Source organism: Moschus berezovskii, chromosome 4, assembly GCF_049115385.1.
Source record: "Moschus berezovskii isolate FMDL1 chromosome 4, NW_MosBer_1.0, whole genome shotgun sequence".
NCBI classification, from domain to species: domain Eukaryota; kingdom Metazoa; phylum Chordata; class Mammalia; order Artiodactyla; family Moschidae; genus Moschus; species Moschus berezovskii.
In genome coordinates, this window is record NC_142463.1 from 1010237 (window position 1) to 1022200 (window position 11964).

Genomic DNA, 11964 nt, shown 5'->3' on the forward strand with positions numbered 1-11964 from the left:
GCCCCAGGTGCTCCACCTCCCACTACGCGGCTGTGGGTGGTTCAGAGCCCCAGTGGAGAGCTTTATTCTGGCCCCTGTGGGGCAGTAGCAGAAGACTGGCCATCAGAGCCTCAGGCACCCGGCAGACGCCCCCCTGCCAGTGTCCCAGGTGTGCCAGGCTCTGGACGCAGTGGGGTCCCTGGGCTTGGCCCCACTCAGGCCCGAGCCCTCCTATCCTCATCCTTGTCCCTCTTCTGCCCCAGGGATGCGGGTGTTGCCTCCCCAGGCTCCATGCCCAGGTTGTCCTGCTGAGTTAAACCTCCTCAGAGTGCCCACAGCCCACGGCCCACAGCGAGTTCAGGGCAGATCGTGGGGCTCCTTGTCTCTGGTAACGGGTCCCCCCAGCAGGGGAGCCCATGGCTCATCCCCTAGGTCAGGGTCACAGTCAGAGTGTCTTTGCTCTTGCGGGCCTTGGCTCTGGGGGATGTGGTTGACACAGACGCCTCCTGGAACTCCTTGGCCATGAAGTAGTAGCAGATGGCGTCCAGGCAGCAGTTGGCATCTGAGAGTCTGCTAGTGATCTGGATGGCCATTTTAATGGCACAAGTCTGCAGGCCCAGGGCCACGCGCACGGTCAGCACCACGTGCAAGGGCAGGAAGCAGACCACGAAGACGGCCAGGTTCGCCAGGACCATGCGAGAGGCTTTCCGCGAGGCATCTGCCTGGCCCGGGTTAGCCTCGGGCCTCTGGGCCAGGGCGGTCACCACCTGCAGGGAGCAGAAGACCAGCACGGCCAGCGGCAGGTAGAAGCCCAGCAGTGAGAAGACCCCGGTGTAGGTGTTCCGCCCGGAGCGGACGACAAAGCAGAAGCCGCCGTCCTGCACGTCCAGGAACCAGCGGAACACCAGGGAGCCAAGGACCACCGCCCACAGCGCGGCGCACACGGCCACGGCCCGGCTGGGGGAGCGGAGACCGCGGGAGCGCAGCGGGTGCCGCACGGCCACGTAGCGGTCCACAGCGATGGCCATGACCAGGCTGATGCTCATGTATCTATTGAGCAGGTAGACGGCCTGGGAGAGCTGGCAGAGCGGCGTGTCCTTGGAGGTCCCCTTCTGGAAGTACAAGAAGAAGGGCAGGGCGCAGAGCAGGCAGAGGTCGGCCATGGCCAGGTTGGCCATGTAGATGCGGGTCTCTGTCCACCGCGGCAGGCGCCAGCACAGCACCCACAGCGCAAGGCCGTTGAGCAGCAGGCCGAGCGCCAGGAGCCCGACCATGTAGGTGAACAAGACTCGCTCGGCCACTGGGGGCTCCCAGGAGCTGCAGTTGCTGCTGTTCATGATCCCGGGGCTGCAGAGGGGGAGCAGGGTGTAAGGTAGGTAGGCCACTGGGGGTAGCCCGGCCTCCCCCACCTCAAGAACCCCAAGTTCACCTGCCCAAGGAAGAGACCCCAAGAAGCCCCGAGGCACCCTCCAGGCCACCTGTGGGAACCAAGGCTTTCAGAGGCCCATGGGCCTGAGATGGATCGGGGAGCCAGCCCGGGGCTGGACCCAGGTCCCTGTGCCAGAGCCTGCTGGCTGCTGGGCAGAGAGGAGAGTGGGAGCGCACGGTCCACCCCAGCCCCAGCCACGCTGGCTCCACCTGCTCTCAGGACAGGGGCCCAGGGGTGGCCAGCCTCGCCCCAGCCCAGTGCCATTCTCACCAGGGGGGCTCAGAGGCAACTGCAAGACAGGGACCCCAGGAGCCCGGAGTCTGAAAGCAGGTAGACTGAGGGGCCTGTGGGGTCCCGGGTGACTCACTGCCCCTCCACGTCCTCCGCAAACCTGGCTGCAGGAGGCACCCGCGTCCGACGCACTCCTGCACCTCAGTAGGGCGGGCATCTCCTGATCGGGCCCTTCCCGGCTTCTGCAGCCCGGGGCAGCAGGGGCCACGGCTCAGCCCTCAGAGAAGTCCAGCCCCCCTCCCCTTCCTGTGCTGTGCCCTCTTGCTGACGGGATGGTGGGTGGGTGCTCCGGTTCCCAGCCTCCCTCCCTGCTCTCCTCTGAGGACCTCCCCAGCTGCCCTCAGGCCCATCTAGACTGGCCTGATGCCCCATCTGGTTCAAGAGTCCCCTTGAGTTCCCCGTGGTCAGGGCCGCCCTGTGGTTCTGGTGGCCTTGGGGTGTTGCTGGATGACCTCCACCCTGTCATCATCAGAAGCTCCTACCCGGCCTACCCTCCACACCGCTCACTCCCCTGCACATGCTCCGTGACAGCCCCGGACAGCCAGGACCAGCTCACCAGGGTGGAATGGCCTTGCTCAGGGTCTGCCGTCCCTGGTGTGGCAGCTGGTGCAGAGGTCAGCCTCTGGGTGCACCCTGAGCTGGGCGGCACCCAGAGGTGTGGGACCATGGAGCACGCCTGTGTGAGAGGCAGGCACCCTCCGGACCCCCTCCCAGCCCCCACCTTGGTTCCTCTGGCTGGAGGAGCCTGGAGGGGTGCGGGAGCGGCCTTCCTCCACCAAGAGCACCAGGCCCCCTGGGGTTCCCTGACCTTCAGACGAGGTTGAGAAGGGGGTTCAGTCCGTCGGGGTGGGGAGCACCACAGCCAGGCGGGGTGGAGTCTGCTCCCCTGCCCCCTCACACACAGGAAGGGAAGAAACACCTTATCAGGCTCACGGGTGCCGGGGGTGGAAGCGGGGCGCGCATTTCCTGAGCCACGGTCCCCCTGGGAGCGTCCAGGCCACAGTCCATTAGGAGAGCTGGCACACAGACGCAGCGAGTAGGAGCGGAAATATTCCACCCAGTTATCCCGTTGAATCCCTTCTGAATTTTAAGTGCCCATCTGCCAGCAGTTCAAGTTTCACAGTTGCTTTCATGAATGTGAAACTTCTCTCCTCATGTTTGAAGGATTCTGCTTGTTCGTGTCTTGTTCTGTGACCCCAGGCCCATGCAGGCAGGCTCCCCAGACTACAGAAGCCACTGGGACAACCGCTAGGGTCCTCCCTGCCTGCCTGCCTGCCTGCCCGTGGCCCAGAACCCTCAAGCCTGCTGGGGGCACCCAGTGATTTTGCCACACACGCACCTCCGGGGAGTCTCCCCACCCAGGCTGGGTCCAGGACAGCCCCTCGCTACTCTGGGCAGCAAGGCCTGCAGCAGCAGATGGTCACCCGAAGCCCAGGGCGCTGCCCGGGACGGCAGGAGGAGGCAGGCTTGCCCCTCACTGCGTGCCCTCCACTCGGACGGCTGTCTTGGGGCTGCTGTGTCCTACTCCACACTCGTGGGTGTACACTTTCAGTGCAGCCTCGTGTGGCCCAGTATTTGGAGAGAGAAAGTTAATAATCTAGCTGCCGTCTTTACGTTTTCCCTGTTATAATAACTGCTAACCATCAGGGAGAAGGGCACCAACGCTGCAAGACTATCAGGGTGCAAGCAAAACTTGGAGGAAATGCCCTATTCATGGGGCCTCTCCCTGGGGGTGAAAAAGGTTTGGGGGCTCAACTCCCAAGGTCCATTAGAAGCCATGGCAACCCACTCAGGTCCTGCCTGCCGCGGGTGAGAGCACGGGGCCCCTGGACAGGGGTGGGGGGCGGCCTGGGCTCAGAGCGCTCAGCTGCGGGGGCACCGCCACTTCCTGCTGGGGGAGGTGGCCCCGAGCAGGGGTCAGCACCCGAGAGGATCTGCTTCCTGCTCCCACAGCGGTGGCAGGTCAGTCCACTCCCCCAACAGGGTGGGAAGCCACCCTCGCTGCGGCAGAGGTGCGTTTGTCAGTCCCATGCCCTAAGTGGGCTCTGGGGCAGAGAGTAGAGTGCTGATCCCCATTGTCCAGGTGCCGAGGAGTTCTCTGGAGCTGGACCCCAACTTAAAAATAGCCCAGGAGCTGGGACGAATTTCACAAAACCACATTCGCTGTGCTAGGGCCCCCATCACACCCCTTGCCTTCTAGCTTCAGACGCTGGTCTCAGCCCATGAGAGACTTCAGAGACTCGAATGAAGGGGGACCAAGCCCCAGGAGTCACCATAAGTTCCTCTGCGTTGCGGCCCAAGTGACGTCCCGGCCAGACCGTCAGCCCCGCCAGTGACGCCCCGGCCAGACCAGCAGCCCCGCCAGTGACGCCCCAGTGCCGGACCAGCAGCCCCATGAGGCTGCCACTACAGGTTACCTGCTGAGGTTCAGAACCCCGGCAGTCTTCACCTGCTGTGAGACCCCCTCACCCTCACCTTGAGACACCCCCAACCTCACCCTCTGAGACCCCTCAGCCTCACCCTCTAAGACCCCTCACCCTCAGAGACACCTCACCCTCCGAGACCCCTGACCCTCTGAGACCCTTCACCCTCAGAGACCCCTCACCCTCTGAGACCCCCTCACCCTCTGAGACCCCTCACCTTCTGAAACCCCTCAGCCTCACCCTCTGAGACCCCTCACCCTCTGAGACTCCTCACCCTCTGAGACCCCCTCACCCTCTGAGACCCCTCACCCTCAGAGACCCCTCACCCTCTGAGACCCCCTCACCCTCACCCTCTGAGACCCCATCACCCTCTGAGACCCCATCACCCTCTGAGACCCCTCACCTTCACCCTCTGAGACCCCGTCACCCTCTGAGACCCCTCACCCTCTGAGACCCCATCACCCTCTGAGACCCCTCACCCTCACCCTCTGAGACCCCGTCACCCTCTGAGACCCCTCACCCTCAGAGACCCCTCACCCTCTGAGACCCCCTCACCCTCACCCTCTGAGACCCCCTCACCCTCACCCTCTGAGACAACCTCACCCTCACCCTCTGAGACACCCTCACCCTCTGAGACCCCTCACCCTCTGAGACCCCTCACCCTCTGAGACACCCTCACCCTCTGAGACCCCTCACCCTCTGAGACCCCTCACCCTCTGAGACAACCTCACCCTCTGAGACAACCTCACCCTCACCCTCTGAGACCCCACACCCTCTGAGACCCCTCACCCTCTGAGACCCCCTCACCCTCACCCTCTGAGACCCCATCACCCTCTGAGACAACCTCACCCTCTGAGACACCCTCACCCTCTGAGACCCCTCACCCTCTGAGACACCCTCACCCTCTGAGACAACCTCACCCTCTGAGACAACCTCACCCTCACCCTCTGAGACCCCACACCCTCTGAGACCCCTCACCCTCTGAGACCCCCTCACCCTCACCCTCTGAGACCCCATCACCCTCTGAGACAACCTCACCCTCTGAGACACCCTCACCCTCTGAGACCCCTCACCCTCTGAGACACCCTCACCCTCTGAGACACCCTCACCCTCTGAGACCCCTCACCCTCTGAGACAACCTCACCCTCACCCTCTGAGACCCCTCACCCTCTGAGACCCCTCACCCTCACCCTCTGAGACCCCTCACCCTCTGAGACCCCTCACCCTCACCCTCTGAGACACCCTCACCCTCTGAGACCCCTCACCCTCTGAGACCCTCACCCTCACCCTCTGAGACACCCTCACCCTCTGAGACCCCTCACCCTCTGAGACCCCTCACCCTCACCCTCTGAGACACCCTCACCCTCTGAGACCCCTCACCCTCTGAGACCCTCACCCTCACCCTCTGAGACACCCTCACCCTCTGAGACCCCTCACCCTCTGAGACCCCTCACCCTCACCCTCTGAGACACCCTCACCCTCTGAGACCCCTCACCCTCTGAGACCCTCACCCTCACCCTCTGAGACACCCTCACCCTCTGAGACCCCTCACCCTCTGAGACCCCTCACCCTCACCCTCTGAGACACCCTCACCCTCTGAGACCCCTCACCCTCTGAGACCCTCACCCTCACCCTCTGAGACACCCTCACCCTCTGAGACCCCTCACCCTCTGAGACCCCTCACCCTCACCCTCTGAGACACCCTCACCCTCTGAGACCCCTCACCCTCTGAGACCCTCACCCTCACCCTCTGAGACACCCTCACCCTCTGAGACCCCTCACCCTCTGAGACCCCTCACCCTCACCCTCTGAGACACCCTCACCCTCTGAGACCCCTCACCCTCTGAGACCCTCACCCTCACCCTCTGAGACACCCTCACCCTCTGAGACCCCTCACCCTCTGAGACCCCCCACCCTCTGAGACCCCTCACCCTCTGAGACCCCCTCACCCTCTGAGACCCCTCACCCTCTGAGACCCCCCACCCTCTGAGACCCCTCACCCTCTGAGACCCCCTCACCCTCTGAGACCCCTCACCCTCACCCTCTGAGACCCCCTCACCCTCTGAGACCCCTCACCCTCACCCTCTGAGACCCCTCACCCTCACCCTCTGAGACCCCTCACCCTCTGAGACCCCTCACCCTCACCCTCTGAGACCCCTCACCCTCACCCTCTGAGACCCCTTACCCTCTGAGACCCCTCACCCTCTGAGACCCCTCACCCTCACCCTCTGAGACCCCTCACCCTCTGAGACCCCGTCACCCTCTGAGACCCCTCACCCTCACCCTCTGAGACCCCTCACCCTCTGAGACAGCCTCACCCTCACCCTCTGAGACCCCTCACCCTCTGAGACCCCCGGCCCCTGAGGGCGCTGACCTAACTCACTGGTTCCCTCCTGAGCTGCTGATGCTTTGACAGGTCCTGCCGAAGGCCTGGTAGGGAAGCAGGGCTGGGTGAGCCGGGCCCCAACACTTTCCTGACCACACCCCTCCTTAAAGCCGGCAGCCAGTGGGCGGGCTGACAACAGTGACAGCGTGTGGGGCTCCCCACCGCCTGTGCCGGCCCAGACCGGGGCTGCCTAGGGGATTCCTGGGAGAGGAAGTGCGGTGCCAGCGGCCGCCTCTGCTGACGCCCCACAGAAGCAGTGATCTTTCTGGAGACAGTGGAGCTGGAGGTCCAGACCTCCCACGGTGCAGAAGCACCTTCCCCGTCATCTCCCGGGTGGGGCCCCCGTGTCTGCGGTCAGTGTCCCCACCACCCCCGCATCCTGGCAGGAAGCCCCTGCACCTTCGCACGCACAGCACCCATGCTCCTGGTGGGCTTCCTGCTTCTCTGCTCCAGTGCCCGACTCCCCCCGCCCCTCCACCAGCTAGCCTCCTCACCACCCCTCCTCAGAAGCTGTCCTTCCAGACCACCCCCTCCCCATCTAGAATGTTCTCTCCGTGGCTCCTCCAGGCCCTCCTGGAGTTCTGTTCCCTCCCCTCTGAGCTCAGGGTCCCAGATCCTGCTCAAAGGGACCGCTTTGCCCTTCCTCTGCACCTGAGGGCAGCACCTTGTCCCCTCGGCTTGGGCCGTCTGCACCTGACCTCAGCACCTCTCCCTGCATGGACTGTGAGGGGCTGGGGCCAGTTCGACCCCACTCTGCCTGTTTCTACAGGCAGAACCTGGGGCTCCATGAAGGAGACTAGCTGGCCCCCTGACTCAGGAACCAGGGACCCTGCCCTGAGGAGGGGCCTGGGCTCACCCTGCGGACCAGGGTCCCCCTGTGGGCCCCTCCCCTGCCGGCCCCCTCTCTCTAACTGTCCCCTCCCCCGCAGCCCCCAGCCTCCGCAGCCCTCCGCGCCCCTACGTACCCTGGCATTCTGCCATAGCATTTCTCCTGAAGTTTCCCGTGTCCTTGTCCTGGGCTGTGGCTGGCACCCCATCTGCTCCTGCACAGAGCAGGGCCTCAACAAGTCCCATTCACAGGTCAGCAGGGCCCAACAGGAGAATCCAACTGGGTGGCCAGCGCCCAAGAACAAGCAGAGTCTTGGCCCAGAGAAGGCGCATGTAAACATGAGTGGCCGCAGCCCGGAGTGGGGTGCAGCCCCCCTGTCGGCCTACCCCACAGCCCTTCCCTCTGCTGGCCCTGCGGCCGACTCACCATCCCCCTACCGTGGACGGAGGCAGGGCTGGGTCCTTTCCCCTGGGTCCACTGGGTTCCCGGGGGTCCAAGAGGGCTGCCCATACCAGGCCGGCTTCAGAGTCCAGGCCAGACCCATTCCTGCTGCTGGGCCGGCTCAGAACCCTAAGGCACCCTCCGCAGAGCAAGGCGGGCCAAGGCCCCGTGGCCCCGCTGCTGCTCCCAGCTCAGGCTCAGACAGAGCTCCGTCTCCGAGGCCCCCCACCCTCATGGCTCAGCGCCCCTGGTCCCAGCACCCGCCTCTCCTGTCTCACACCTGCCAGAAAGCCTGCATGGCAGCCTGTCGGGGGGCAGGGGTCCAAGTGAGGGACTGAAGGCGGGGGATCCTCCTGCCCCCGGGTCCTGTCCCTTCACCCCTTGGAATAGTTGGAGTTTGAGAGAAAAGACTGCTGGCCACGCTGCAGCGGGGGGACACGCTTCTGAGATTGGAGGTTGGCATCACTGCCCTGTCCAGATGAAACCTCTTCCAGGGAAGTGCCCGGGACGCAGAGTCGCTCCCAAGGAGGCTGTCGCGTGTGCCCAGGGTCCCCATCCCCATCCCCACTGTCGCCCCGGGAACCTCGCTGCCTCCGGACCGCCTGTCCTCCACCACCCCCACTCCCGGCCTCCTCAGCTGGGGTGGGAGTGATGTCCCCACCATCGGGGGCCAGGAGGGAACAAAGGCCTGAGAGCAGGGGACTCAGGACCGGCCCAGAACGAGGGGAAGGACCCTGAGGACACCCAGGTGGGTGTCCCGAGCCGCGCACGGCGGCCAGCGGCCGAGGGCCCGACCCCAGGGCTCTGTGACTGTGCCCACTCTGGTCTGCCCCCTTCCATGCCCACCCTAGCCGCCTCACTCGTGGGCACCATGCCGGACACGTCTGGCAGGGCGTTGGGCAGATGGCCCAGGGGGACGCACCCGGCACAGGGGGAGCCTACACTCACCTCGTGGGGTTCACGGAGGTCAGGACCGGGAGGCTTCCCGAAGGAGGCAGCCCTGAAGCTGGACCTGGGAGGTGGGCGGAGCGGAGTGGGGCGGGGCTTCCTGGAAGATGGGCGGGCGGGAGCCGCTGCGCCTCCGCGCTGCAAGGGGAGGCTGCAGGCGGGGCGGCCGGCCTCGCTTTCACAATCTGGGCGCAGCTGCGCGGAGGGGAGCAGCGCTGTCTGCGGGGAGACGTGGCCACTGGTGTGGGCGCGGGGGCTCCCGTCACCGCCCGCCCCAGCCTGAGGCAAAGGAGCCCTGGTCCCACCACACGCCTTTGTCTAACACTGCTTCTTCGTTCTTCCTGGACCGTGCCTTATTTCTGGTGTTATTGCACGGGAGGACAGTTTACCCTGCTTACTGACCGCGGGCCCTTAGATGTAGGGGTCGGGGTGGGGGCAGCACCTCCCCTTGCCTTGCCCAGCCCCAGCCCTGCCCCAGGCACCTGGGGGAGGGGACCGAGGGCACCCCGGGGCCGGGCCTCTGGGCCCTGGGCTCAGCCTTCTGTGGCTTCCAGCACTTTCTGTTCCCCTCTTCTCAAAAGCGGGTCTGGGAAACACCCCACCACCACCACTGGTCTGGCCCCAAACCGGCCTGGGGCCTGTCATTTGCGCACTGTCACTGTCATGGGCAAGGCAGGGGTGACTATGGGACACCACGCGGCGGGGGAGGAGGACTGGGGACACCCGGGAAACGGGGGGGAGGGGGGGAGGGCACTCTGCTGGGGGAGGGGCAGGAGAGGCGTGGCTCTGCAGGCCGTCCCACCACGGGCCTCACAACTGCCCCGACCCCGGGCTCACCGCTCACCCCTGGGGAATGGGGACTGTCCTCCTCCTAACCCCATTCTGGGCTCACCGCTCACCCCTGGGGGGCCATCCTCCCCCGCAATTCACAGGAAAATGAGGCCCCATCTTGAGGAAACACTGTTGAACTCCACCCAGACCTGAAGACTGCAGGCCCTGTTCAACTGGGCGGTCTGCTCTTCCCTACCCCCCACCCCAATCTGTCCAGAGGCCCTGGGCTCAGGTGTCGCCTGAGCCACCAGACCGGCCTCAGGGCCCCAGAGGAAGGCAAGAGAGGGAGGGCACTGGACCCTTCCTGGCCAGGCTGCTCGCTCGCCCCTCCTCCCTGGGGTCTGCCCACTGCGGCCGCTCCACCTCCAGGTGTGTCTCTCTGGGTGTCTGGGCCCCCCGCCTCCATTAGCTGTTTCTTCTTGGATTCTCACCCTCCATCTTCCTGCAGGCCTGTCCCTCGTGAAGGGACAGTTGGATGAGCCCAGCTCTGCCCCCAGCCCCCGAGGGATCCCACAGGCCTGGACTGCTGAGAACCACCTGGGAACGGCATCCTCTGTGAGTGGACAGTGGGGATCGGCCAGCGTGGGCAGGGGCCAGGGGCCGGTTTCTGCCCTCGGGCCCATCACCGGGCCTTGGCTGGACTCCTGCCTGCTGGGCGCTCGCTCAGGAGTCACCGGCTAAGGTGGCACAGGGGCCAGGACTCTGCCGTAAGACCAGGCTGCCTTGGTCCTCGTGGGGCAGGGGGCCTGGGCTTCTCCGCACTAGACCCCCTACTTCCACATACAGTTGAGCTTTTCTATAAAAATGGGGAAGTGGCGTGCAGTGGGGAAGGGTCTGCAGCGGGTGGGCAGTGAGCTGGCCCCTCAGCCCCGGCTCTTTGGCATGAGACACTCTCCACTCGAGACTTGTCCTGTGCGAGGCTCCCCCTGCCGCCACCGCAGGCCCTCGGATGTGACCTGTGACTCATCTCCGCGCACTGACCACCGGCTTGTCAGACTGGGAACTGCCGCGGAAGCGCTTGAAAGGCAGGGAGAGCCAAGGCCCCGACCCAACCCTCGGGGGTGGAGGGCAGGGGATGGGCACACAGCCCCAGCGGCTCTGCCACCCGCCTTCTCCGGTGCGAAGTGCCGGGCGCCAGGGACCCTGCTTCCCGCCCCTGGCCCCACCCGGCTTGGGGCAGGGACACCCACGGCTGCCAGCGGCCCTGCCAGGAACCCTCCAGCCCCTGCAGCAGCCGTCTCCGGCACTCCAGGAAGCGCTCCGTGGCCTTGCCTGCTCATCCCCCGCACCCTCCACCCCGGCCCTGTGTCCTTGGCTCAGCACCTGTGGCTGAGCGGGGCGCAGGCTGGTGGCCAGACAGCAGTGCTTGCGGAGCTCCCAGCAGCCCACCCTCGGGGCCCGGCTGTGCCCGGGGCGGGGGACAGGCCGCCCACTGTCGCCACACAGACTCCTGTTCCCGCTCCAGGGATGGAGTCCAGGGGACACAGCCAGGCCCAGGGGAGCAGCTGGGCTTGGAAACGCTGAGGAGGATGCCGCGGCCTCTGGCTTGCACTGTCCTCTGGGCCCTCCTGCCGGCGAGCCCATGAGGGACAGGTGCTGAGGGGCCCAGACCAGTGCCCCAGACGCCCTCCAGGCTTTGGACTGATGCTCTGTCTGTGACTGCCACTCAGGCCAGGGGCCCGGTGGCCAAAGGGCACGTGTCCAGGGCACGCACTCCCACTCCGGCGCCTGGGGTGGGCAGCCCTGCTGTCTGGCCCTCACGGGGCCCCTGAGCTCTCACTGCATGCTTCCCGAGTCCCCCCAACCCCTGTGCTCCCAGACAGACCCCTCAGCCCTACTGTCCTCTGCAGCCCCTTCCACAGCCCTTCGCCCCGGGACCCTAGGGTGCCCGACAGAGGCCAAGTCATGCATGTCCAGTCCTTTCCCAGCTGCGGGGCCTGCCCCAGGGAGAGAAACCGCACAACTGGGGCCCCTGAGGGGTTGTGAGGGGCCCCTGAGACATTGTGAGGCTCTGCTGGCCTGGCCCGGCTGCCCCCAGGGCCATCTCCGGGTCCCCCTTGGGGAGTAGTTGGGCCTGAGAGGTGGACCTGTCTTCCTGGCCCACAGAGTCGGACGCACGGGCCAGGCAGGGTCCCCGGGCTTCCCATGCCTGGTCCTGACACCCCACCCTGCCAAGAGTAGTATTACTTAGGGATCAGGGCCAGGGGCAGCTCCCCTCCTGCAAACCCCCTCAGACACCACGGGCAGGCAGAGCCCAGGCAGGGACGCGTGAGCACTGCCCTGCCTTCCGGGCCTGGCTGGGCTGGGGGCAGGGGTGCCCAGTGTCTTACGGGGCCTCCTCCAGGGTGGCTGCTGGGCTGCCTGCTCTGCCTCCTGCTCCGAACCCTGGGACCCTCCCTGCCCCCCA

General features: G+C 65.7%; 1 protein-coding gene across 3 annotated transcripts; it reads right to left on the reverse strand.

Moving 5' to 3' along the window:
• GPR35 (G protein-coupled receptor 35) lies at positions 1–8802 on the reverse strand. 3 transcript variants are annotated; one of them, XM_055402589.2, is made up of 2 exons: positions 8727–8802; positions 1–1326 (listed from the first exon to the last, which is right to left on the reverse strand). In XM_055402589.2, exon 2 carries the CDS (start codon positions 1314–1316, stop codon positions 408–410), a length of 909 nt encoding a protein of 302 aa, XP_055258564.1. In that variant the 5' UTR covers positions 1317–1326; positions 8727–8802; the 3' UTR covers positions 1–407. The 3 variants fall into 3 exon arrangements, with proteins under 3 accessions (XP_055258564.1, XP_055258566.1, XP_055258565.1); XM_055402591.2 differs by lacking the exon at positions 8727–8802 and adding an exon at positions 6506–6765; XM_055402590.2 differs by lacking the exon at positions 8727–8802 and adding an exon at positions 6497–6764.
• Positions 8803–11964: the final 3162 nt, after the last annotated feature.